The 25876-nt window shown below is 36.5% G+C and overlaps 2 protein-coding genes across 5 annotated transcripts in view; one reads left to right on the top strand and one right to left on the bottom strand.

The window, feature by feature from the left end:
• The window catches only part of rgs6 (regulator of G protein signaling 6), a 142608-nt gene extending 139422 nt beyond the window's left edge, over positions 1-3186 (top strand). Inside the window, exons 16-18 of the mRNA XM_007231518.4 lie at positions 236-325; positions 1402-1455; positions 3016-3186. Coding sequence (XP_007231580.3) covers positions 236-325; positions 1402-1455; positions 3016-3066 — 195 coding nt within the window. The 3' untranslated portion in view covers positions 3067-3186. The remainder of the gene's footprint in view (positions 1-235; positions 326-1401; positions 1456-3015) is intronic.
• A 4609-nt stretch (positions 3187-7795) lies between these two features.
• The window catches only part of dpf3 (double PHD fingers 3), a 48195-nt gene continuing 30114 nt past the window's right edge, over positions 7796-25876 (bottom strand). For 2 of the 4 annotated variants that reach the window (XM_007231515.4, XM_022663289.2), the window contains 6 exons: positions 24478-24519; positions 21479-21619; positions 19888-20016; positions 13555-13667; positions 13184-13265; positions 7796-11578 (listed from right to left, as the gene is read on the bottom strand). In XM_007231515.4, coding sequence (XP_007231577.2) covers positions 11502-11578; positions 13184-13265; positions 13555-13667; positions 19888-20016; positions 21479-21619; positions 24478-24519 — 584 coding nt within the window. In that variant the 3' untranslated portion in view covers positions 7796-11501. Of the gene's footprint in view, positions 11579-13183; positions 13266-13554; positions 13668-17364; positions 18095-19887; positions 20017-21478; positions 21620-24477; positions 24520-25876 lie in introns of those variants that run through there. The other 2 variants (XM_015600801.3, XR_452898.3) reach the window with 2 other exon arrangements.

Here is a 25876-nt window from a genome sequence, read left to right as displayed (position 1 = left end):
CACTGTTCTTACTACTAATTATGTGCAGTGCAGCCAGAAGCAGTCTCATTTGTTGATTCCAAAATCACAAATGAACACAAATTTTCTTTATGGCTTTTAAGCAAACATTTTCTAGTTCCCAGACAGCATTTAGTCTTTTCTAAAGGACTAAAAAGCCCTCAGGGTTTCCCACTACCGGTACTTTAGAGAAAACCATCATCTAATGGTCAGCCTCTTTTCATCTTCTCGTCCTCAGGACCACATCTACAAGCTGATGAAGAGCGATAGCTACACTCGCTTCTTACGCTCCAGTGCATATCAGGACCTCCTGCTGGCCAGAAAAAAGGTGCGTTAATACCTCCGTTTCATTTCACCCAGATTCCTGCATGCCCCAGGGGAGCGCTTTGAAGGCAAGCTTTTCAGAATTCTGATGCAAGACATGTTGCCTCCAGGCATCATTTTGGGGACACACAAGATTTATTTATTTTTTTGCTCCCTGCTTCATCTTCTGTAGAGAATGCTGCTGAAAGTTATGATGGAATTTATGAATTTACAATCCATATCTGTTCCATTGTGAAAGCTCTAGAGGCATAGTCAAACATTTCGGTGTCCCCAATCCTTTATACACTTGAGTAGTGTCCAGGCTGCTAAAATAACAATGGTTAAATATATGGAGATTTTTATCATCTGTTTTACAGTCAGAGATATTACAATTAATATGTAGCATAGAGCAATGAGCTCTAATAATATGCTATAACAGTTTTCCCTATAGCAGATAGGAAAATGAAAACACATTAATTTACACCCATCATCAAAGACATAGTCTTAGATTGCAGTGCTTTTCAAAAGGAATGATAAAGGCTACCAGACACAATAAATTGTTAAATATTAGACAAAGATGGGCTACACATGAAATAGTAGTGCGTAATGCAACATGCCAGATGTCTCAGCATGGAGTTGTAGAGGTTCCTAATGATATCCTGTGATAATCTCATGCAGCTCAAATGTTCTCACACAGTCTGGGTAGATTCTGCAGTAGGGTTGAAGTGTTACTAGCATGTCCAAAAGCATCCCACATATTTTTAATTGGGGAAAGGTCTGCACTTGGGTAAGCTCTTGATACAACAGCAGTATGTGGGCGAGTATTTTCCTGTTGGAATAGAGTATTTAAAGTATGCATTTAGAAAAGATAAAGCCACTGATAGCTGGACCTTATTAAAGTAAGGCTGAGCTGTCAAAGCACCTGGCAAGATATTGCACCCCATCATAATGCAGTGTGACAACAAGCTGTTGATCTTGGCGCTGAATATACTTGTTTAAGGGTGTATTGTTTATTTTCCGTCTCTTCATTTGTTAAAAGAACAACAATTTAATTACAAGCTGACTCTGTGTGATGATTGTTTTGTGTTAACCTTCCTGCAGCCTGAAAGTGAACAAGGCCGTCGGACGTCTCTGGAGAAATTCACCCGCAGTGTGGTGAGTGAGCCCTCCAGTCTGAACCTGATGATTCAGCAGATTGATTTCAGAATTCTTGTTAGTAGTAGATGGTACTATGGTTAATATAAACAGCTAATAACACATCAACAAACATCATCCTCAATGAATCTTCTTTATTTGTATTGCCCCTATAAAATATATACCATTGTTTTATATTCAAAATCTATTCTATGAAATTCTTTTGATTCCTAAGAGTGTCAGAGTTAGGTTTTGAATTCAGGCTAAGGTATAGGATTAGAGCGAGGGTTAGAATTAGAAAAAAATAAAGTTCAGTTCAAAATTCTAATGAAACAAATAACAAAAGAGATTAAGTAAGATAAGATGCTTTAAGGATGGTATGAAGGTATGAAGGGTGCTTTTTTTTGGGCTACTTTTAAAAATGACCACGTTCGCCAAAAAACGTGTTGTTTCCTTGGATGTTACATCAACACGGCGGGCAAACGTATAGAAGTCCAGACTAAAATCAATTTTCCAAGATTGATTATAATAATAAGAACCAGGAGAACATAACAATATAAAGGAGGACAGCATGAAAAGAAGAGCAGGAGAGAGTAAAGGAGCCAGTGAGAGAAAGAGTAAGAAAGAGAGACAGACAGAGAAAGAGACAGATGGGGAGAAAGGGGGGAGGGGAAAATGGAGAGAGATAGGGAGAGAGAGAGAGAGAGAGAGAGAGAGAGAGAGAGAGAAATCACAATGTAACCAGAAATCAACAGGGGATGAAAAAATGTTAAAGAGGAGAGAAGAGAGTTCAGGAGGGGCAAAAACAAAAAAAATGAGTACGCAAAAGTCAGCACTTTTTTTGCTAATTATGTTACTATAAAATGTTCTTGACTGGAATATAAAACTGTTAGAAAAAGTTTATTAATAACTAATAAAACACTCATGTTACAATATGTTAATGACTTAGATATATAGCATTACAGATTATAAATCCCTTATAAACAAAGTACTAAGTCATACACTCATAGTTGTTTTGCAATTGGCTTCAAACATGATGTTTTGGGCTAGTTTAACCTTCTGGTTTTAGACTGATTTTGGGCTGGATATTTTTGTTGGACCTGGCAACCCTAAGCACAGAGAACAGAACAGAAGAAGTGTCCAGGAATATACATTTCAACAGTATAAACAATTTATATATGCAATAAAATAAATATAAAATATAAAAATACAAAAAAACATGGATCCCCAGTATGAATGTGTTGTGGTAAATGTGGTATGTGGTAATATTGCACATAGTGATGGCAAACCGTCTTTGAGAGGATCAGATTTGAAAATCTTGTGGATAATAATAATAAACAATAAAACACTTCAGGAGGACCAGCTTAATAAAAGATCAAACCCAATAAAACAGGCTAGATTTACAACCAAATGGTTTAATTTTAAAAACTATTTGTTATTTTTAGAAATACTTGCTTTATAAGTTATTATTAAAACTTTTGACCTGTAGTTAGCAAGTTTGTCATTGTTATAATTTAACTTGCTATCATCTGTATGGACATTCTCTCATTTGTGTTGTTTTGTTTCCTGATAAACTTTCAGGGTAAATCTCTGACGGGGAAGCGTCTGACAGGCCTCATGCAGTCGTCCTGACGAGGCCTGGGCCTGGACTAGCCTGACCAAACCCAGAGGAGCTGCGATCTGCTGGTTTGAGAATAGTTTGACTGTGGTCATCAACCCATCCAACATTAGGACCTACTGCTAGCTCTACTACTCTGACATCGCGGCTATGGACTCTAGATGGCATGCAATAAGTCAACAACTTTACAAAACCTTTACAAAACAGGGACAGAGTCGTCTGTATTTAACCAATTATATACAACCATACAACCTTCAATCAACTACAATGACTGCACATATGAATGTCAGATTTTTACTTCCAGGATCACCTTGCGTTGATTTGATACTTCTTACCAGCAGCTGAGAAGCAGATCGGACTCTCGCTGCTTTGATTGCCATTTTAATAGCCTCTACTCCAGTTCATCCACTTTTCCAGGCTGGAGACATTAAGAGCAGTGACGTGCTGAGACAGAGTGTGAGTTGACAGTGGTGTGAGCAGGTGGAGGAGAGGGACGCGTGCCTTTTTGGCTGCAGAACAACATTCCAAAGGAGAGAAAACAAAAGTAGCAAGGGCTTCTTGTCTCGGTGTACTCTTGGCAAGGTTTGCACAGTTTTTGATATTACCATAATGTGTTAAAGTGGAGAGAAGTGTTAATGGATGCAGCGCAACCTGGATCGGAATTGGAGAAACTTTTCTTCTTCTTTATCTTTATCTTCATCTCCTCAGTTCATTGAAATAATGTGCAATGTTGGAGCGGGTGCTGTTTCACAACACAAATACCTGAGCAGAGAGGTGTCACAGCAGAGAGCAGGGAGAATACAGATGGATGTGACTGCGACTAGGATGGTGCACTGTAAAAAATGATATCTTGGCAAGTAAACTTTGTAAATAGTAAACCTAGTCTAAATAACTCATATAAATCTCATAACAACATTGTAAGATTATTGTCTTATATTATAAAAGAGTTTATATTTTGAACATGCTGTCCTACTGCCAGATATGCCTTATTTCTTCAAAAATCCAAGACAATGGAGGCATTACTGTAAGTTTCTAAAGAAGAGCAAGTATCTTTTAATGGAATGAGAGTTTTCAGATAAAAATACTTTAGTCACAAACAAGCACCTACAAGAATCTTAATAATGATAAATGGGGAAAACAGACAGTCTTGGTTGGAAACAAGCAGTTCTTCTGTTTTGAAGCAGCACAGAATGCTTCATTTGAGTCAATACATGAATCAAAGGGCAATTGATTCATTAAACAGTGACTCTCTGAGCTGTCTGACTCAAAACACAAACACTGACAAAGCCAATTGCTTTATTAGGGTTTAAGTAAATGTTATCTGACTAGATGTCAAAGACTTTTAACATGGTCACAACAGCCCTGTAATGCACATTATTAAAAATATAATGCGCAACACTTGAAATATGCAGGATTCTGCATCACTTTGCTCAGACCACTTCATTGGACATGGCAGACTCCATAATAATACTAAAGAAAGTTCTTCAGCTTTTATTATTGAAAATTACAACAATTTCTAAGAATTCTCTCTTGTATTTGAGGAGCCACACAAAGTGCAAACTATTAAGGCATTCAAATGTTTCTTGTTGGCTTTCCAAGATATCATTTTTATGCAGTGATATTAGAATATTAGAATATGTATATTAGAATAGCACAAAGACCAAACAAATGAGAAAATGACATTTCTGACATCTGCATATGTATTTGTTTTTATACAAAGCATCCTAGCTATGATCTAAAAACAGAAATCTACCTAAACCTAATATAGAACTATATATATGTGTCAAATCCACAGATGTAGCTGGTCCATGTTAAATGTATTCATCTAGCTTGCCTGCCCAAATGAAAATGTAAATATAGTCTGAATGTAAAAGATGTATGCTTCAAGAGTAGTGTTACAAAGGTGAGATAAACACACCGTCTATTATATTACACCCCCCAAAGATGGTCTGCACAAATATAGGACCGCTTATAGTGAAGGGCCGCGTCCAGGCCAGCGGACTTTTAGGATTATTCAGCGCTGCCTCATATAATCTGCTGGACCTGGACTGTTTTAGCCTAATATTGCTGCCACTTGACAGAAGTTGTGTATCACTGCCAGACATGCATATATATAGAGGACAAGCAGCGGAAGCCCTCATTGGTCAATACTCTGTTCACTAACTGTCTGTTAGCTGTAAGCTGTTGGTTGAGAGGCGCTGTGGAACACGTTTCCAGCAAGAACTGCTTTGTGGACTCGTAACAGTGCATTCAGACTGAAACGGTGGAGACAGTGCGTACGTGTGTATGTTTGTATGTATACATATAGCAGCAGCTCTGCCTGTAGAGAATGCTGAGTAGAAGACATTTGAGAGTGAGTATAATTAGAGGCACAAGTGCTGCAACGAAGCACAAAACTATGCATGGGATATTTCTAAAGGATATTTCTTTACAGCTTTTAGTTTTTTCAAAGATTAAAAAAAAAGAGTATTAGTGGAACACAGTGATGAATAGAAAGGGCGTTATGTCCAGAGTCAACCAATAAACATTCAGTATCCATTTGGAGTGTTTCTGCTTTTGTTCTTGGTTTTATCATTGTGTTTTTGGTTAACACTTGTTCTGAGGAGGATTGTGAGTTTGAATCCCAAAGCATGCTGATGGCCACAAATGGCCTTCCTCTCTCTGGGTGAGTCAATGGTGCTTTCTCCCCTCATTACTCCTAGTGTGATGTGGGTCAGCACAGGCAGTATTTTAAAAAAAAGGTGATGTCTGGCTTCACATGTATGGATAGACGCCTGTAATATTCTTCACAGCGTTGGGGGCGTTCACATGAATGTGGATTATGTAATTGGCCTTCCAAATTGGGTAGAAAATTAGGTAAAATTAGATTTTTTTTAATGTTACGCATAGCGCTGGGCATTATGGCCAAAAATGCATATCACTGTGTTTTTTTCAAGATTCTAATGGTTTCACAGTATATCACAGTATTTTTATAATTATAATTAAATATTAAAAATTAGCTTTTATATAGGTTTGTGACTTACTGTACTGTTAGGAGTACAAATACTATAAAACACTAAGGCTTATTTTTAAATAGTTCCATAAACAATATAAATTCATTAAATTTATATATTCATTCATAAATATTAAAATACGTAAAATGGACCTAAAAAGAGATATTTTTAAAAGCTCTATTTCACAAGTTAGACACAAGTTTAATATCAATTTACAATATGTTATTCTTGAAGCCATTACAGGCATTAATGTATTAAAATCAGCCACAATTCCCTTCTTTCTTCAGATAACGAATACATTCAGATCAGTGTGCATTAAAATTATCCTTCAAGCTACAGTATTTATATATTTAAAAGGCTATAATTACTTTTAATTTTACTGGGATAAAAAAAACATTCATACAGTGAGACACAACAACAGAAACTCTGTTACAATGCTGATCTAATTTCTCCAGACAGTATGGCGCAAAACGAGCATTTGGCTGCACAGAGCTGAGCTTGAAGGTTGTTAGCTTGTTATGCTAACAGGCTAGTGTGTCTGCTTCTTCTACACAGTGCTCCGCAGCGCCTATAGTGGTGTGGCGGTGTGAGAAAAATGAATACAAGTTCTAAATTCTCCTCAGGTATACCGTATGAACTGGTATATCACCTAGCAGCACTAGTTAAGTGTTAAGTATTTTAAAATGGTAGGTATAATTGCTTTTTCTCCAAAAAGAAAAAAGACAAATTCCAACTTTTGAGCCACTGTGGAGACATCATGTTACAAAAAAAAAAAACAATGCTGGCCATATAAATCGTTCTCACAACTAAATTATCTTGTTTTCACTCCTTAATCCTTAAACCTTAATCCTTAAAGCGTGGCATGCATAACTTTTTTTTCTTTTTACATTAGTGGCTATGTACAAATTTAGTTTTATTTTTTTTTATTATTATTATTATTTTGGGTATATTTAAAAAAATATATATTGTACATAAACTAGAAATAAATAGTTTTTTTTAAACCTTTTTCTTAAAAAAGGCAAATGCATTTAGTTTGTTAAATTACTAAATGGCAAAATTAATTAAAACCAGCAATGTGTTCAGTATCTGTTGCTCAGACATAAGATAATGCATCATAGCTCCGGCATTTTCCTCTAAGCGCGTTGGTGAGTTCCACAAAAGGTGGTGGCTAGCTTCATATCGGAGGAGGCATGTGCTAGTCCTCACTCTCCTAGCTCTGGGGAAATTACTACACCTAGATACTAGGTCTCCCCAGACACTGAAGCATGTTACAGGCCCAGCTAGAGGAAAAGTACAGGCCTGTGGGTATCCAGTGCTATATTTAAAAATGAAAATTATTCCAATACATCTCAAATTTGTTGAACGTCTATAAGAGCCTTTGGGCGCTTGTTTCATAAAGATCTTCCCACCACTATAATTTAAACTCCAGCTTGTGAAAGAAGTGTTCCATCTCTTTAATGCAGTCGTTCTGTGCAAAAGCTGGTGGGTCAAGCTGGTCAGATACCTTACAAAGACACTTCATTTCTCATATATGAGAAATTACATGTATCTGCTGCTGCTTAAATGACATTATAAAATGATAACAATATTGGATCTTTACTCTGAATGCATGCATGTAAATGGTATAATATATTTACCTAAATGTCCATTCTCTAGTTCTTCAACAGATTATCTTTGTATATGCTGACCCCCAGTGTTATATATGAGAAGTGCAACTAAATCCATCATAAATCTATTAAAGAAAGCAACCAACATTTTTAAACCATTTATTATACTTCAAACAATAAAAACAACAAGAATCTGTTAACAACATGTGAAAGAGAGGTAAAAACAAATTACAAAAAAAAAAAACAGTAAATTAGGTCTAATTTAATGAGAATAATCAGCTTGTTTATCCTGCCTTCAAATTGGTATATATTCATTCATGTTTCCTGACTTTCCATGACATCTGATCAGAGTGTCTCCTGAAGCTCTTTGTTCGCTAGGATCAATGTAGCTCAGTCCTTGCCAGAAACAGATGAAATATTCAGCAGATCTGAGGATTCGGAGGATTTGCCTTGATAAATTGGCTCTGAAAATAGAGCCTCTAATGCATTATACAGACCGGAGGAGGGAAGAGAGAGAGACGACAAGCGAGAATATCCAGATGGAAATAGAGATGCTAATATATCATGAACAAAGAAATACAAAATGGAGCGAGCAGATGTTTCACTCTGCAAGGTGTAAAATTTTTAAGCACCCTTTTCCCCCTACAAAAGAGGGGAGGTAGCTACAGAACTTTCAGGAGTGATTGCTACAATGGAATGTTTCTCCAACACATCAATTAGTCAAACACTTACAAAAGGACGAGTGTGGAGTTCTCTTCTCTTCATATCTGTTCCTTTCTATGCAAGTGAAAACATGCAGGCTGAACAGTCATTTCTATTCGCACAGGCTAAAAAAACACAAATAGAAACATAGATCAAGACGCAGGATTTAGAAGGAAACACAGCATGCACAAAAAATCCAGGTTTTCTTGGCATGGGGAAGCACAACTGGAATGAATATCAAAATGCAACACATACAAAACTACACACAGAGGTGGGCAGATTTGTTGGTACCCCTACAGCTCATTAAAACAATGCTTCATTCCTGCTGGAAACTGAAGAAATAAAAATATATATTTTCCGCAGGGGTCCTTTGAAATGTAATTGATTGAAGCAAAACAAAAAATAACATTATTGAAAATAAGGGACATGCTTTATCTGGGTGATCTATTGTAGATGCCTCATAGATGCTCAAATAAGATTCAACTAACTAAATGTCTATTAAATGCAACTGAGTTAAAAGTTAAATGTAACCCTACACCTATCCCCAACCCTAAGCCTAAGTTTACTCTTTTATGGTTAGGTTTAAGGCTAAATTTAAGGTTTAGGGTTTAGCGTTTTTGTTCAAAATTATTAACACACATGTCTTTAATCTGCTAATTTTAGACATTTATGTTAAAAGTAAAGACTGTAAAAGTATCTCAGACTGATGTTCCTGTGACTAAAGTTGCACATATTATTCAGAAATTCAAGGTCCCTGGGAATGTAGCCAGCCTCCCTGGATGTGGTCACAGGAGAAAACAGAGGGATAATGTGAGTGAAAGACAAAGAGCCAGGGGAAATTTCCAAACAGATAAGAGTTAAACTCCAAGGTCATGGTTCATCAGTGGTTGTGCATTTTGGGCTCCATGGAAGAAGAATTTGCTATAATGTGTACTGACTTGCTATGCTGACTTTTATATAATAGAGCATTAATACCTACTGTAAACATGGAGCTATCTATTGGAATCATAATTAAATCTTAGTAATATCAAGACAATCTTAAGCAATGTGTTGTGCTTAGTGTCTTTTTCTGCAGGTCATTAAACCTGACCCAGGATAATGACCCGGAGCACAGTTTAAATCACTCAGTCCAAAGTTCAAAACACTGGACTATACTGAAGTGACCTATCTATGAGCCCTGATCTGAACCCAGTGAACACTGGAAATAACTAAACACGTCATATTATAAGGTGAAATAACTATCAATGTCTATTTTCTGGTCAATTTTCATACATACGGATGTAAATGCTGGTTTTGCTGTACAAACACAACTTGCATTCTCACATTACTGTGTTGGTTAAAACCAGAGATGTATAAAGTACTAGAGACTCAGATTTATACTCAGATTTTATCAAAAACATCTGAAAAAAAGTCAATGGAAGTACTAAAATAGTCTGCATTTTTGTACTTATGTATTGCAAGTAGTTTATTGTAAAATGTACTACTCAAGTACTCAAGTACTAAAAATAAAAGTACTGTACTGTGTTATGTAGTTATTACAGAAAGCAGTGAAAAGTATTAGCTTCATCACTGGATTCATTCAATGATGAGGAGCTTCATCAAACCCGGTAACAGTGCAGAGCATCTACCGCTTTGTCTTTAGTGATAATGTGAGAATGATTCCTAACATTTTTATTTTTGTAATGATTAACGGTGAGTAGTGAACACATAAAAATGTTTTGGATTAAAAGTATTAAACTCATATTTTACTTAAAATATGTAGTAAAGTAAAAGCGGAAGTTGGAGAAAACAATCATACTAATTCTTAAGTACAATAGTGAAGTAGCACACAGGACAAATCATAGCTTCTGTAGGTTTACTATTATTACAGGCAAATGGAAAAAAACACCATGGCAACAAAAGACAACTTGGCTGTCAGTGAAATGCCCCTTGTAGTAACGCTCAGAATGCATTGTGGCATATTTTTGAATGCAACTACATTCAAAAATGTAAACCCCAGTCTGCGTAGCTCTGCATCCTGTCTGCATTTGGGTCCTTGTTTAAAGTATGTTTTTCAGGGCTTAAGAGTCCCATCATTTCTGTAGGTGTCATAGGTTCATTTGTTTTATTATTTATAATTTAAAGAAAAGTGTAGGTTCTTAATTTTTGTGTGGAAGGGTACCAAGAAATTTTGCCCACATCTGTAACTAACTAATCTAAATCATGATTGTCTGTGAAAGATATACAATGAAAAAAAGCACAAAACGACAGTTTTTGTTCCAGTCCTGACAAAGTGATAGTAACTCTGTATAGCATTAAATATATACTTTTTTACGTAGCTAAGATGATTTTTGTTTTTGCTGCTTTTACGATTGCATTCACAAGCGTTCAATAATCCAATGTCCTAATATCTATCTACTTATGTAACACCTTTTCCTACTCACATTTTTCTTCTTCATAGCAGTCACTCAGTGCAAGCTAATAACAGCTGTGAGAAAACTTGCATCACATACTGAAGTGAAATGTTTTTTTTTTTTTTTGCTTAAATATACAGAAATGGAAATATAGTAAAAAGTGATATAAACAAAGAATAATGAATTGGGGGTTATTTTAACAGGTTATTTTGACTGTTCTGTACCTTAGGTGAACGTGGCAAAGATCTGCCAATCCTATTATTGCTTCATTATGACAGTAATTAATAGCCTAACACATTTATTTTACAGATACCTGGATTGAATGAAACATGTTAACAATGAACTGAGTGATGAAACTAGCTTCTATCACATCAGTTTTGCATCATGAGTCTTTTTTTGGTACATGCTCTTCAGTTGTGTTGGACAGAAATGATTGTTCTTTAAAAAAACCTGGACTGGTTCAGTGTGTTTGCGCTGTAGTGCTGATCAGCATGAGCTGTTTCTGTGTTTGTGTGTATGCTGGAGAGATAGAGAGGTAGACTGCTGAGTGCTCGGTCTCGTGACTCATGAAGTGTCCAGCTGTGTGTATTGCTTGTGCTGTGTAGATCGGTGACCGTTACAGAGGTAGACGCTCCCAAAGCCACTTCAGTCAGGAGCTGAAACTGTGCAGAAACAGGTGTGTACCCCCGTCCTGATTCTGCTCTGTGCTGTGATTCTGCTGTAAATGTGCTGAGGTGGAATAAGCTGCCCCTCTTTAAGCAACTGATGGTTCTCCACTTGCAGATGCTTTGTCCTTCAGAAGATCCAGACACAGATGACAACTCCAGCTCCCTGCCGATACATTGAAAGTATTAAGAGTTAAAACAGGGGCAGGAAACAATGCTGGTATACATTGAACACCCAGTTTATTGGGTTATTTGGCTATAGCCACGTGAAAGGTACACAATATGGACAATATTCTGGAACACTTGTTCATTCATTGTTTTTTCTTAAATCTATGGCATTAAAAAAATAGTTTTAGTTAGTTAGTCTGCCTTTGTTGGATTAATTGTCTCTAATGTCCAGAGAAGGCTCTCTACTAGATTGTGCAGCATTGCTATGAAGATGTATAGTATACTTTAGACATACTGTGTACTGGCTTCACCATAAATTTCTCTATTCCGGATTTCTTATCTTTGTAGGAAATGAAGAAAACATGTGTTACAGTTCCTAGCTCTCTTCATTTGAAGATAATAGCTCTAAAGCCTTCATCATAATGTCTACATTTTCAGAAATCACACTGCAGGAAAGGTTCTATTCTTTATTCGTTCTTATATTTACACTACATCTACATCTGGCGTTAAACTAACACGTAATTTTAGAAAAAGAACATTATACTGAACGTAAAACATGGTGGTGGTAGTGTGATGGTCTGGGGCTGTTTTGCTGCTTCAGGGCCTGGAAAACTTGCTGTGATAAATGAAACTATGTTTTCTGCTGTGTATCAAAAAATCCAGAAGGGGAATGTCCGGCCTTGACCTCAAGCTCAGGCATACTTGGGTTCTGCAGCAGGACAATGATCCAAAGCAAACAAACAAATCCACCTCTGAATGGCTTAAAAAACAAAATGAAGGTTTGGGTGTGGCCTAGTCACAGTCTGATTGAATGTGTCTGAATTAATTAATTACATTTATTTCTGGAAAAAGATACAGGACTATGCGGTGCAGGACCACCAGGTTCTGTAACAGTTTTTTCCCCCCGAGCTATTAGACTGTTAAACTCCTAAAACCTTGGTCAATTTAAGGAAACTCTGAGTCATATGCTAAACTGAGTGCTAGTTATTTACTATTGCGAGTCAATGCAATGAAATTTCGTTCTGCATACAGGAGTGTATTAAGAATGACAATAAAGGAAGTCTAGGTCTAAGTCTAAGTCTAAAACAATTCTGTAAAAAAATGGGCCAAAATTCCTTCACAGAGATGTGAAAGACTCATTACCAGCTATTTGGTAAAGCTTGATTGTAGTTGTTGCCGCCAAGGGCTAATACTTTTTCACACCACTGTACACCACATAGTATATATATAGCATGCCAGTGTATACTCTATGGGTGCATTTTGCAATTTAACAATTACTGACTACAGCCTTATTATTACTGCACAATTAAACAACCCCCTCTTCCCCACTCATCAATGAAAAGAGATCACCCAAGGACCAGATATTGTTCCTAGCACAACACTGACACCAAAATGGTAGCGGCACAGTAGTGTAAGCCTATATGATAAACTTTAGATTCTGTCAGTGTTAATACAAGATAGGTGTAAGTAACAGATTGACAATGCTACATTAACTCTATATCACATGTACAAGAAAACCTGTCAAGGTGGGATTTAACACTGCTTTTAATCTTTAAGGCTAAACTCTATACACTGATGTATCTGCAGACGTGTGTGATCTTACCCTCAGGAGGCTCAGTCATGGGAGGTTTGAGGCAGTACATGTGGTAACCACGATCACAGTCATCACAGAAGAGGAGCTGATCCTGCAGGAGATGTAATTTGTGATTAGCAGGGTATTCAAAAAGATGTTAGAAATGACAAAAACAAAAAAACACATATGAGTGTGTTTTTATTGGTAACTTCATGCTGTACTACTCAAGTGGTGCTTATGTACATGTCACAGGCATAGGTGTGTAAATACTACTAATACTAAATACATGTCATCATATTTTGTAATAATATCCAATATTTGCTATTTTCCAATATATAATGTGAGTCTGTGAGCATGTTACAATTTTATGTGATAATAAAATATGACTGTGCTTTTCTTACGTCGTTCTCTGAGGTGCCGCACAGACTGCAGGATTTGCACTCGATGCACTGCCACTGGTACGTACGCACAGCCTGCATCATGTTGTCTGTGAACTGAAGGCAAGTCGGGTGGCCTAGAAGGAAAAAGAGAAATGTGAGAGATAATTTGAGATTTAAAGCACAATGATTTAGTTTTGAAACCTTATATAGACAGGACTGTGACTTAATATCATGTCCAATTAACAGGATATTCCACAGAGGTGTAGAAACATCTCAAAGATGATATAGAGAAGTAAGAGACTCCCAAAGCAAAGGGTCTGAATACTTAAAATATCTAGGCAAAAGTTTTTTTTTTCTTTTCAATAAATCAGCAAAACATTCTAAAGTCTGTATTCATTCCTTATTATGGAATATAGAGTGCTAAAAATAAAAACTATGTATATGGTCTAAATACTTTCTGGATACATTGTATTTACCATTACATAAGTGCTCTTGGCAATCTTGGAATATAAACAAGAGCCATATTTTGCAAAGGTCACTTTTTGTCAAATGTTTATTGTAATTTAAATTGGATAAGTTATAAGAGTATATAAAAAGGGGACATGAAAGGGGGGTGGGGGTAAAAAAAATGGCGAAAGGAAGGAATAGAAAGAGAAGACAATCATACATTTCACATTGCAACCCCTGTCCCTACAGTTTCACCCCATAACCCCACCCTCCAATACCCCTCCTCATGGCACCCCACACCAACTTCAAATGGCCAGATCAACACAGTAAAAAATGAGCAAAAGTGACATTCACGCCTGCAAAGAATAAGAGTGATTAAATAAATAAAGTTAAACAAACGTAATAACAGTAATAATAATGATTATAATGATAATAATAATATAAAGTAAACAGAGCTTGGACCTGAGATTCAGAGTGCAATAGTCACTTTTAAACAGGAGGCAGAATATTTTTATGTAGTTTAAGGGATTGCTGTAATTTATACTTATTTACACATTACATACATATTTTAACATTACTTGTTTTAATCACAATGACCATTTAAATTAGTTTTATTTTGACAGAACAAAATGGAAAAGCAAAAGAAAATAGCCGTCACTATCTATTAATTTGCCATTTGTTTATCTGTACTCCTGTATAGATAGGTCTCTCTTTTCTCTCTCTTTTTCTCTCTTACTAACTCTATGTATTGTTTCTATTCATGTATTTGTTGCCTTCATCCGACTGAAAGAGCAGCAGGCCTCTCCTGTATGAGAAACCAGTAAAGATAATCAAGACTCCCTGTCCTGAAAGCTTGTGGAGTATGTCCTTTTACCTGCCCAGTTACATTTTCTTTGTCAGACACACACATATAGAACAAAACATACACATCTATATCAGCTCGTGTAGAAACATCAAGCAAAAATAAACCTCTGGCCACTCATTTGAATGGTAAAAGGATGTTGTTTTCTAACATGTCCTGTCCGTCAACTGTCTCTGACATTTGCAATAAACAAGCTTTGGAATTACAGAAATAAAAACTCCATCATAATGTTCTGTTCATTTTCCAAAAATTTGAAAAAAAAAAAAAAAAAAAAACGATGCAAAGGGCTGAAAAGCAGTAACCCAGTTTGATGTGCAGCAACAATGCAGCCATTAAATGGTACAATATGTATGTTCACCAGGCACACTGTTAGTAAGTGCAACTCTAGCCCTGGTGCTATTGTTTCTTGCTGAGCTAGAATGGAACGTACTGTAACAAGGTCCAGCTGCTACCACAACGCAGTGCTGGACTCAACTGATTAAAATAATACTAAAAGAACACAAGCAGAGCTTTGAGGGAGCAGCAGGGATTAGACTAAACGGTATGCTTTTACAACCAAAGAGGCCCAAATGTACACTGCCTGCCCAAAAAAAAGGTCACACACTTTAATATTTGGTTGGACAGTCTTTAGCTTTGATTGCAGCACACATTTACTGTGGTATTGTTTCAATAATCTTCTGCAATGTCACAAGATTTATTTTAATCCAGTGTTGCATTAATTTTTCACCAAGATCTTGCAGCATTAATGATGGTAGAGTCTGACCAACCGCTGCACAAAGTCTTCTCCAGCACATCCCAAAGATTCTCAATGAGGTTAAGGTCTGGACTCTGTGGTGAACAATCCATGTGTGAAAATGATGATCTCATGCACCCTGAACCACTATTTCACAATTCCAGACCCATGAATTGTCTTCCTGGAATATGCCCGTGTCATCAGGGAAGAAAAAATCCATTGATGGAATAACCTGTTCTATATTCAGGATATTCAGGTAGTCAGCTGACCTCTGTTGCTGAACCAAGACCTGAACAACTGCAGCATCTACCCCACATCATTTACTTAGTTAAATCCAGGTGAAGACTTTTTTTTGGACAGGCAGTATAGAAACAGATAAATACCAGCATTTGTATTAAGCAGTGTTGGATATTAACAATGTAGAAACTCCACAAGAATTGACAATAAGCGATTTACTGCAATGTGAACAATACTGTAATTCTGCAATGACAACAGAGTGAATAGAGTGAGAAATGTTGTTTCAAAACTGTCAAAAATGGCAGAGGCTTAAGAACTGTGCACTATGAAATGAGACAGCACATAAACAGTTTAGTCAGAATGAATATTATGACCACCTCCTTGTTTATACACTCATTATCCATTTTAGCTGCACTGATCATATAGGACATTTTGTAGTGCTGTAATAAAGTAGACTGTAGTCTTTTTTTTTTTATTTTATTTCAAATTTTTCCCATTTTCTCCCCAATTTACACGGCCAATTACCCAACCCACTCATTAGGACTTCCCCATCACTAGTGATGCCCCAACACACCAGGAGGGTGAAGACTAACACATGCTTCCTCCGATACATATGAAGCCAGCCAGCGCTTCTTTTCGAACTGCTGCTGATGCAGCATTGCCGAGCAGCCAGCGCGCTTGGAGGAAAGCACAGCGGCTCGGCTCCGGTACATCAGCTCACAGACGCCCCGTGCTGCAGACATCACCATTGGAGTGATGTGGGGAGAGAGCGCCATCTACCCACCCGGAGGGAGCAGGGCCAATTTTGCTCCCTCTGACGCCGGCAGCTTGATGGCAAAGCTGCATGAGCCGGGGTTCGAAGACTGTAGTCTTTTAAACACTGTATCAATTCACTCGCTTAAACAATCTCACTTTATAGATGTAAATTTAGAGACAAAAGCTAATCTGTAGCTAATTTCTGATTGTTGGACTATACTCAGTCCAGCAGTGACACTGAGGTGTTTAAAAACTTCAGCAGCACTGCTGTCTGATCCACATGTACCAGCACAACACACACTAACACACACACCATCACCATGCTAGTGTCACTGCAATGCTGAAAACAACCCACTACCCAAATAATAGCTGCTCTGTGGTGGTCCTGTAGGGTCCTGATTATTGAAGACTATTGAAGAACAAGTGCTCCTATATGGTCAGTGTGATAAGATGATAAGATGGACAATGAATGCAGAAACAGGGTGGTCATAATATTCTGACCTGACTGTGTATAAATGATGTTAATTTACATGCTATATTTCAAGTAAATACCACTTTGCAGACTATATGATTCACATAGAATGGTTCTAGCCTATGAAGGTTAAACCCAGTTCATGTAAAGAAAGTAATGCTTCACACACTTCATGTCCAATGAATGCCACTCATTCTTTTCATGTTTTCCCTGCCAGGTGTTTAGCAGCTCACATTAGGGAGACAAGGACTGGTATGTCCTGCAGAGGAACTGCTCTCCACTGTTAGTTGAGAGATGGACAAGTAAACGCCGGCTGGCTCTTACCTCTCGGCTAACTGTCCTCTCTCGTTTCTTTCCGCCTTCCAAAAGGTCAGTGCATCCAATTTCGCTGCAGCAATATCTTCTCAATCCTGACTGTTCTGCTCCGTCAATGTTCCTTCTCATTGACTGTATTTATTCAGAGGTAGGATGGACCATGTACATGTAGTGTTCATTAGCAGTCTTAGAAGTCCTTTAGAAGAAGACGTCCAGGTGAGGACGCTGAGTTTATAAGTCCAGTTTTTTTCTATCTATGGCAAAACTTCTATTCTAATCCCATAGACCAATCCATCTTTAGACCAATCCATTCTTTTTATTGCTCTCTCAAAGAGTCTCAAAGAGAGAAGGAGGTAAAAGAAAACCCTGCTAATGTCCCAGTGAAAACCATTAGTCATCAGTTCCATTAGTTCCACATCTTCCATCAGTTTCCATTAGCAAAGCATCTCTGCTCTAAAGTCCTTTATGCACACTATTACCACCATCAAAATAAACAAAAAGAAAAAGCTGGTGAATGTGTGGCAAGGCTTTCTTCAAGGCCAGTTCTCAGATTCTTCTTTTGCATCTATGTACTGTACTGGGGAGGACCATTGCTGTTATCCATCAAGCTCGTCATCCTCAAAGCCGCAAAAGGTGGACGCCTCACTTTCGGACGTGTCGTCGAACATGCCCCGAAGTCCAGCCGGCCTCCTCTTCCTCTTCCTCTTCCTCTTCGCCCCAGGTTCAGTCACACATCCAGCTGACATGTATGACGGACATATCAGCACCACAGCAGAAACACACACAAGCAACACTGCAGTCAGAAAGGCTTCACACACTCGTCTCAGCTCGGACAACTGGCAATACAACAGAGGCACTCTGACATACGACCAATCAAGATACGATCTGATCTCCAATGATCAGATTTGTTTTAATATGACTACTTATTGATTTCCATTAAACAGAAAGACTGAGGCCGTTAGTGTGCTGCATTTTAGTATGTCTTCAGTCTTTTGTATTTCCAGTTGCATAAGATGTAATTCTGGCGAGATCTTATATTTACTGAATCTTCTCTGCCATGCATCCATCAGCAGGGAAATAGTTTAAGAATGAGTGACATCTCAAAAGGACATTTATAGGAACAAACATAAAATATGTAAAATATGAGAAAGAATAAAGGAATATTTTGTGAAGCACATGAACTGAAGTACAGTGATGAAGTCCTAAAGCCTGCCTAACTTCAAATAATGTCTCTGTTCTACAGACCAGGCCACATAGATTTGTAAAACACAAATTACTAGACAAAAGGACAAATGATCTTTCAGCACATGCTCTGAGATTTAGATAAATGTTGTGGGCAAAATTTAGATACTCATCACTGACATGAATGCCATTTTATTACTGGGTTGTTTTTTTCAGGGACAGAAAGAGTTTACACAAAGATACATACAGTACATCTAATAAGTGTTTACACGTCATTTTTGGCAGTTTGTTGTAGTATGTATTTGGAGCCATAGCTGCTTGTAAAACAGCCCAATAGCATGCTGCTTCCACCACCATGTTTAACGGCTGGTAGGTTTCTTACGAGTTACATGTCTCACCGTTTCTCCTCCAAACAACTTTGTCTCCTATGACAATTATACTTTCCCACAGAAGTATTTTTATGTGTCTATGTGGGGATGCCATATATTGCCATGGTAACTATGGAGAGTGTAGACAGTAAGCAGAAAGTAATGACTAAACAACACATTATCTTTATCCTGTGCAAACGTCAATTATTTCTGAAATTAACTGACAGGCTCAGTCTTGATTGCATAATGCTATCTCATCTTCTGTAAGAGTACTGGGAACCTAAAGTGTTACAATTAATCAATACTTGTTCACAGACCTCAATATGTCTTATATTACAAATAGTCTGAAAAATGGAAGAGACAAATATCTCTAAATCTGCATTGCATGTAAATGTTAAATTATCCCTCTAAATTAGCCTCTGCAAAATAAGAATACCATCCATAACCAAAACTGAACCCAATAAAGACAAGGAAATAAACAGACACTCACAGAATATGACTGGATGGTATGTAGTGTACATGAGGTAAAATGAATGAAACATGGAGTATGAGAAAATGTTGAAACAAATTATGCTTTTTAAAACTTTTCATTAAAAACAGATAAACTAAAATGTTCTGGTAATTATAACCTCATAGAATTGATACTGCATAAATATATATTGTTTGATATTTCCCCAAATTGTGAACATTGTAAACTCAGATTTCTAACAATACCAAATCATCATTCAAGTGCTGGTACGAAACCAACAACGTTTTAAGTCTAAAACAATGAATCTACAAAAAAGTACTGAAAATGATTTCATGATTTCTGCCTGCATCCAGTTTTGAAACTACTAAATTAAATCATCTTCTTATCATGAGATAAGCAGCCATGTTCAGAGGCTTACTCAGTTTAAATAAGGAAATATGCAGGTAGAGATATACTGGGCAGATGCTGCAGGTGGGTGAGTGGTGCAGTATAATAGGTCACAGAGATACTGACCAGAGCGTCCACAGTCAGAACAGGACACTAACTCCTCAGCCTGGCCTGTCTTCCTGTTGGAGATGGAGTCCCCCAAGCAGAAGTCACAGTAATCGTTGGGGATGATAGCACCGTCTGGTCCCTTTTGGGCTACAGGATTAAAAAACAACAGAAAGGTCAATGCATACCATGCAAGAACACATAATTTATTAATATCCTTTCAGGCCTGCAGGACATTTCAATAGTTGGGGCAATGACAGTATATACGTCAAGGAATAAGGCAATGTAATAAGAATAATACAAAAGCCTTGTCCAGCAGTGGTGTGGACTGCTCTGGGCTCAGAAGCATCTCACAGTGAAAATGTCTATTGTTTGAGTACAATGAAGAAAATAAAAAACACAAAGAAAATGTAGGAGGCCTTTGAAAAGCAATGACTAAAAGTTCTAAAAAAAAATGGCTTCTTAAAAAAAGTGTTTCTGTGGCTCAAATTGACTCGATTCAGTGGGTAAATTGCACAATCTGGGGGTAAACTGACCACCTAACATAATCTGAATGTTATTGTTATATATTTATTTTTATATGAAGTTTATTATTATAAATATGATTCACCTTTATATATATATATGTACATATATATATATATGTACATATATATATATGTACATATATATATATATATATATATATATATATATATATATATATATATATATATATATATATATATATATAAATAATAAAACTATTTTACTTTTAAATAATTTAGTAATCAGTTCATTGACACCCTCAAAGTTTCAACCAAATGAGGTTTACATTTCAATATATTTAACTGTTTGCATTTGTAAAACAATTAGCTAGATACCAAAGTTCTACATTTTCTAAAACAAATTAAAAATTAATCAATCAAAAAAAAAAAAAAAGGGTGAAAAGTGCCAAAATTAACATTAGCATGATGGACATCAAATCCAAAACCCGTCCTTTTTCCCTTGTTAAACTTGCAAACAACCAGCAGCTAGAGCTGCACGACCACTGCAAATAATTAATCTATGTTTTCCCTATTTAATAACCTGAAAAACATACAATAAAAATTTGTTTACCAGAAAAACATTTAATACCTTCTGGTGGGATAAGTCAATTAACCCAGGGGACACAGGATGAGGCTCAACTTACCCACTGACTCATCTTACCCCATTCTTCCCTATGTGTTTTTGTCCTTTATTCATAAACAAGTGTCTGATATATATTTATAAATATTTACATATTTTTAAAACATACCAGTGAAGAAATACTGTATTTGTAATTATTTGTACAATGTTTAACAGACCAATCTCTGAAATTGAAAAATTTGATTGTATAAAGATTAAACCCTAAAGCGTGTTAAAGTAGTAAAAGAATGCTTTCTTTTTCCTTCTGTTAATGCTAACCTGCAGAATTCTAAACAATTTTTATTCTGTCTATAGTGGTTTTAGATTATCCTGTAAAAAACACATAACAGTGATCCACACACACACACACACACACACAGAATGCAAAATACTTAATAACAGTAAGCACATGGACATGTTCAGACAAACGCAGTGTATAATAAAGCCAGATTAGCAGTTATCTTACGTTTATGGTTTCCAGGGTTGTGTTCAGGTGGTGATTGTGGAATTTCCATTTCCCGCTCCTCCTCTCCCTCCTCCTCAGCCAGGTGTGTGTGGGTGTAGTGGTAGCTCAGACCCGGGCGGTTCTTATAACGCTTACCGCAGACTATAACAGAGGGGACACAGTGTCACAATCACAGACATCGACATGCAGAGAAAAAACTGATCTAAAACAACAGCAGCACTAAACTCATGTTTAAACTGGGGCGCTAAACACAGACGCTATTACACAGTCAACAGGGCAGCTGGGCCTACGATGCTAGCATGGAGGCTAAAGAGCAAGCGCACAGAAACTGTGCCTAAATATACATAAGATTAAACAAAGCCAACAGAATTCTGAAGTGTGCAAACCATCTGCTAGAACTTAAACTCTATGAACTAGAGATATGTAATCATACAGTAGACATGTAAGCACTGTACTTTTCTGTTGAAAAAGCTGTTTTATTTACTTAACATGTGCGGTAGCTAATCATGCATGATTAATTAATGTGCAACTTATTTTACAAAAATATAATAATCTCTAAAAATATCAGCATTAGGTTTAATACAGATAAGCGAAAACACAATAAACAATAAGAAAGATGTGTTACTGTCAGTAAAGTTACTGATATGAAGTTCATAACAACTCTGCATAATACATAAATGTGTGTGTCCATAATACGAAGAAAAACACACAGATGCAGATTTTCTGTGATTTCTCAGATACTGTACAGATTTGTTCAGTTTCATCAACAGATCAATGATTTATTTTAATGAAGGACTGATCAAATGAAGTATATGGGGACTGCACATTTCGTGCTCTCTAAATAAGTCTTTCAGAAATGATTAACACACTGATTTACGTTTGGTGTGTTTAGTGTGTTCTGTTGCTGTTGTTGCTGAGCAAATAAAAATTCATTTTGGCCCTGGTACTATTCATTGTTACCAGACCATTAATTTCATATCACTGATTCAGATCCATATATCTGTAATTCCAGATTTGTAGCATAATCCAAAATAAGCTTAAACATGTGAAACGTTGTTATATAATGTACAATATGCCATTAATGCAGTTATATCATTTGAAAGTTTCCAACAATAATAAACTTAATTCATACAGTGCATGCAAGTGCAAGCTACAGTTTCATTATTATACTACAGAATTTAAATTTAATGTCTTTCTTTTTCATGAAACAGATACTGAGCTTTTTTTAGGACATTACAGTCTTGACAGTGCACGTTGAGCAAATGAGTTTACCATTGATTATAATGTGGTTTTCACAACCAGCCATTTTACTGTAGGTGTGGGTAAAGAATAAGCTCCCACATGGCAATTTCTGATAATATGCAGTAATTTACACAAAAACACCCTCAAGAAAAGCAAGGTGTGTACCCATGATCCATTTTTACATTTTAATATTCACACCATATACACTAAAAATAAAAGTGAAAAAAGTGATGCATTGACTTCACTTCACTTCAGTTGATGTACCTCATATCCACTCTTTCCAGTCTCTTTCTTTTAGTTCAATTACTTTGGGCAATTATTGGGTTAATGTAACATACATTAATCTATTAATGGAAAGATGCACATGTATAAATTAATGTAACTTATTGCATTACCCTTCAAAGTAAATCTCAAGGCAAATATGATGTTTCTTAGTGCAGGGAAGGATTAGAGGGAATCTATATTAAAGGATTAAAGGGAATCTGTATTACATTCAGGCCCCATCCACACAATATTTATCATATTTCTATGAATGTAGCTTATTATTATTATTATTATTATTATTATTATTATTATTATTATTTTTGTCTTCTGTCCACACCAACAGAGCATTGTGGGGAAACTAAACGATGTTTTTTTAAAAATGCCCTTTAAGGTAAATATTTTCAAGTACTTTTTCAAGTGGATGGACAAAATGCTTTTTTTTAAGACACAGACATCACAATGTTTGTGTACCTTCTTATTATACTGTGACAGAACACACTGCATTCGGAATTGTCAAAAAATCAATAAAAATGAAGATCAGGAAATGTGGTTCAGAGATTGTATGCCATGGCAATGTAATGAAATACAGATACAGAAACACTATAATTGCCTATGAAGACAATATTATGAAGTCTATATTTAAGTATATTAGCACCTGTGTTTTCAGCTGCTAAGATAGCAACATGGCAGAAATTTTCCCGAATCAGGTAAATTCAGGTCATGAGAAGAGGATGGTCAACTCTGTTGTGATGCTTGTGGGGAATGCTTAAGGTTAGAGAATTTTGGTAATTCCGAAATTTATAGCGATCGGAGACTTGTCTTGTTTCTTTTGTTTTACACTACTGTCCAGCAGTGTTGTAAAGTTGGTGCAGAGTGAACAGATTTTCCTGTAAGGACTTTGGTCACCAAGCATTGCAGGGTGATGTCTGCACTGTTGTGTGGACAGAGAGATTTTCAGAAACTCTGAATAAACTATATTTTGAAAAATATATATATATTGATACATGTGGACAGGGCCTCAACTACTAATGACTACTGGACTGAAGTGCCACTTTGACCGGGCTGCACTCTCACCGGCTCAATCAAAATCTCTTCTGATCAGTGATAATATAAATCTTATATAAAATGGACAACATGAGATAAAATGGAAAAAAGGGAAGTCAATGCATGCATGTCAAAACTTCTTGGCAACATCCAGGGTCAGCAGTAGTGGCAGCATAGCAGAAGGTGATCTGTAGTCACTGCGTGTTACCTACAATTTAGTATAGCCATTAGCATAAAGAAAGAGTGCTGTTGTCAGCCATGCATGCTAGCTTTAGCCAAGCAGTCTAAGAGAGGCAGAAAACAATGCGCAATAATCACTGGAGAGCGAGAGGATTAGTGTCGGCCGGTTAACGTTAACCCCTTCTTAATAGCAGACAGTCTGGGTAAGCCTTGTCATTCGTGCAGCCCGTAAGTCCAAGCAAGAGGAAGAGGGCATCATGGCCGTATACCTGAGTCAGCAGTTTTTGAGTTATGCTTTTGTTTGTATCTGTCTGGAATAGAGAAGACACAAAGCAAAAGAAGAGACAAGAAAACAAAACAGCTTCATTCAGAGATGCTTCTGGAACCCAAGAGCCTTTTTTCTTCTGGGTAGACACATGCTCTCGAGACTAACAAAGACCACGCAGGAATACTGACCATGCTGAAATGGAAAACACAGGCTGCAGCATTACTCTGAGAAAAACACAAGCCACGTTCATACTGTAGTCAACTGTAGTGGTACATTGTGTAGAATATAGTTCTGCTATTTAGGTAAACAACGATATAAAAGACACCAAACACCTTGTATGAGGATATACTGTATGAGAAACACTGTGAAACATAACTTAATCAACATTACAAAACATTACACATAAGAAAGTATTTTCCCACACGTTGATACAATTAAACTTTGATCATTTCCCTTCATATTGCAGCTACATCTTGACAACTAGTGTGTAGTGTTAAAAAATACGGTGCCAAAATGGGTTCTTTGTACAATCCCACACTGGTTTAAAAAAAAAAAAAAAAAAATGTGGTTTGGCACCACAAAATGTCTGTAAAAACGCTGTAACCTTCTGGCAGCAGAGTTGAAAGAAAATTACTCTTTATAAAATGCATATTTTCTTGTAGTTACAATAACAACAATAATATTTTTGTAAAATGTTTTTAACAAAGAACATTTTTTTAATTGCATAGTTAGTTTCAATAAAATTGCCTATTAAAACTGTAAAAAACTAATAATTTATGTATACCTTGTATACAGATTGTTTTTCATCAAATTTAATTACACATTTCAATAAACAGTCTGTTTTTGTCATTTTTATGTGATTTTACAGAAAAATATAGTTTATTGAAAAACCTTAGAATCAACCCAACTCACAATTTCTGAGTTTCTCAAGTTTACCTGTACACAGATTATTGAGAGCATATTAAGAATGATATTTAATATGTGCATTGTGTGAAGGTTCATTAAACCTTTTAATGTTTTTTAAGCCTCACCAATTCCTTTTTAAAGTTCCTTTTTAATGTTTCTTTGGGGCAGGGAATCAAATTGAAAACCACCGCTTTAGGCAACCAAGTGGTTCACTAGAGGCTCTTTATTTTTAACATATATTGTCTATGTTTAAGTCTGCATGTGTGTGTGTAGGTGTGTTAGGGATGTACAATAAATCATGTCTGCTACACTGACCTTCTTGCTTCAATAAGCAAATGCACTTACCAATCATAGTGTGTTGTGGGGGTTCTGAGCTCCAGATGGATGTTTGTGTGGTTGGTTTAATGCATCAAGAAATTCATGTAATCTACTTTGTCCAGAATAAAAGCAGGCTGCTGTGTAACCATGTCAAAAAACTGATTTAACCATTCTGC

Source organism: Astyanax mexicanus, chromosome 1 (assembly GCF_023375975.1).
Source record: "Astyanax mexicanus isolate ESR-SI-001 chromosome 1, AstMex3_surface, whole genome shotgun sequence".
Taxonomy (NCBI): Eukaryota; Metazoa; Chordata; class Actinopteri; order Characiformes; family Acestrorhamphidae; genus Astyanax; species Astyanax mexicanus.
The sequence above is the reverse complement of the archived record's forward strand: the minus strand, read 5'-3'. Positions and strand labels throughout refer to the sequence as shown.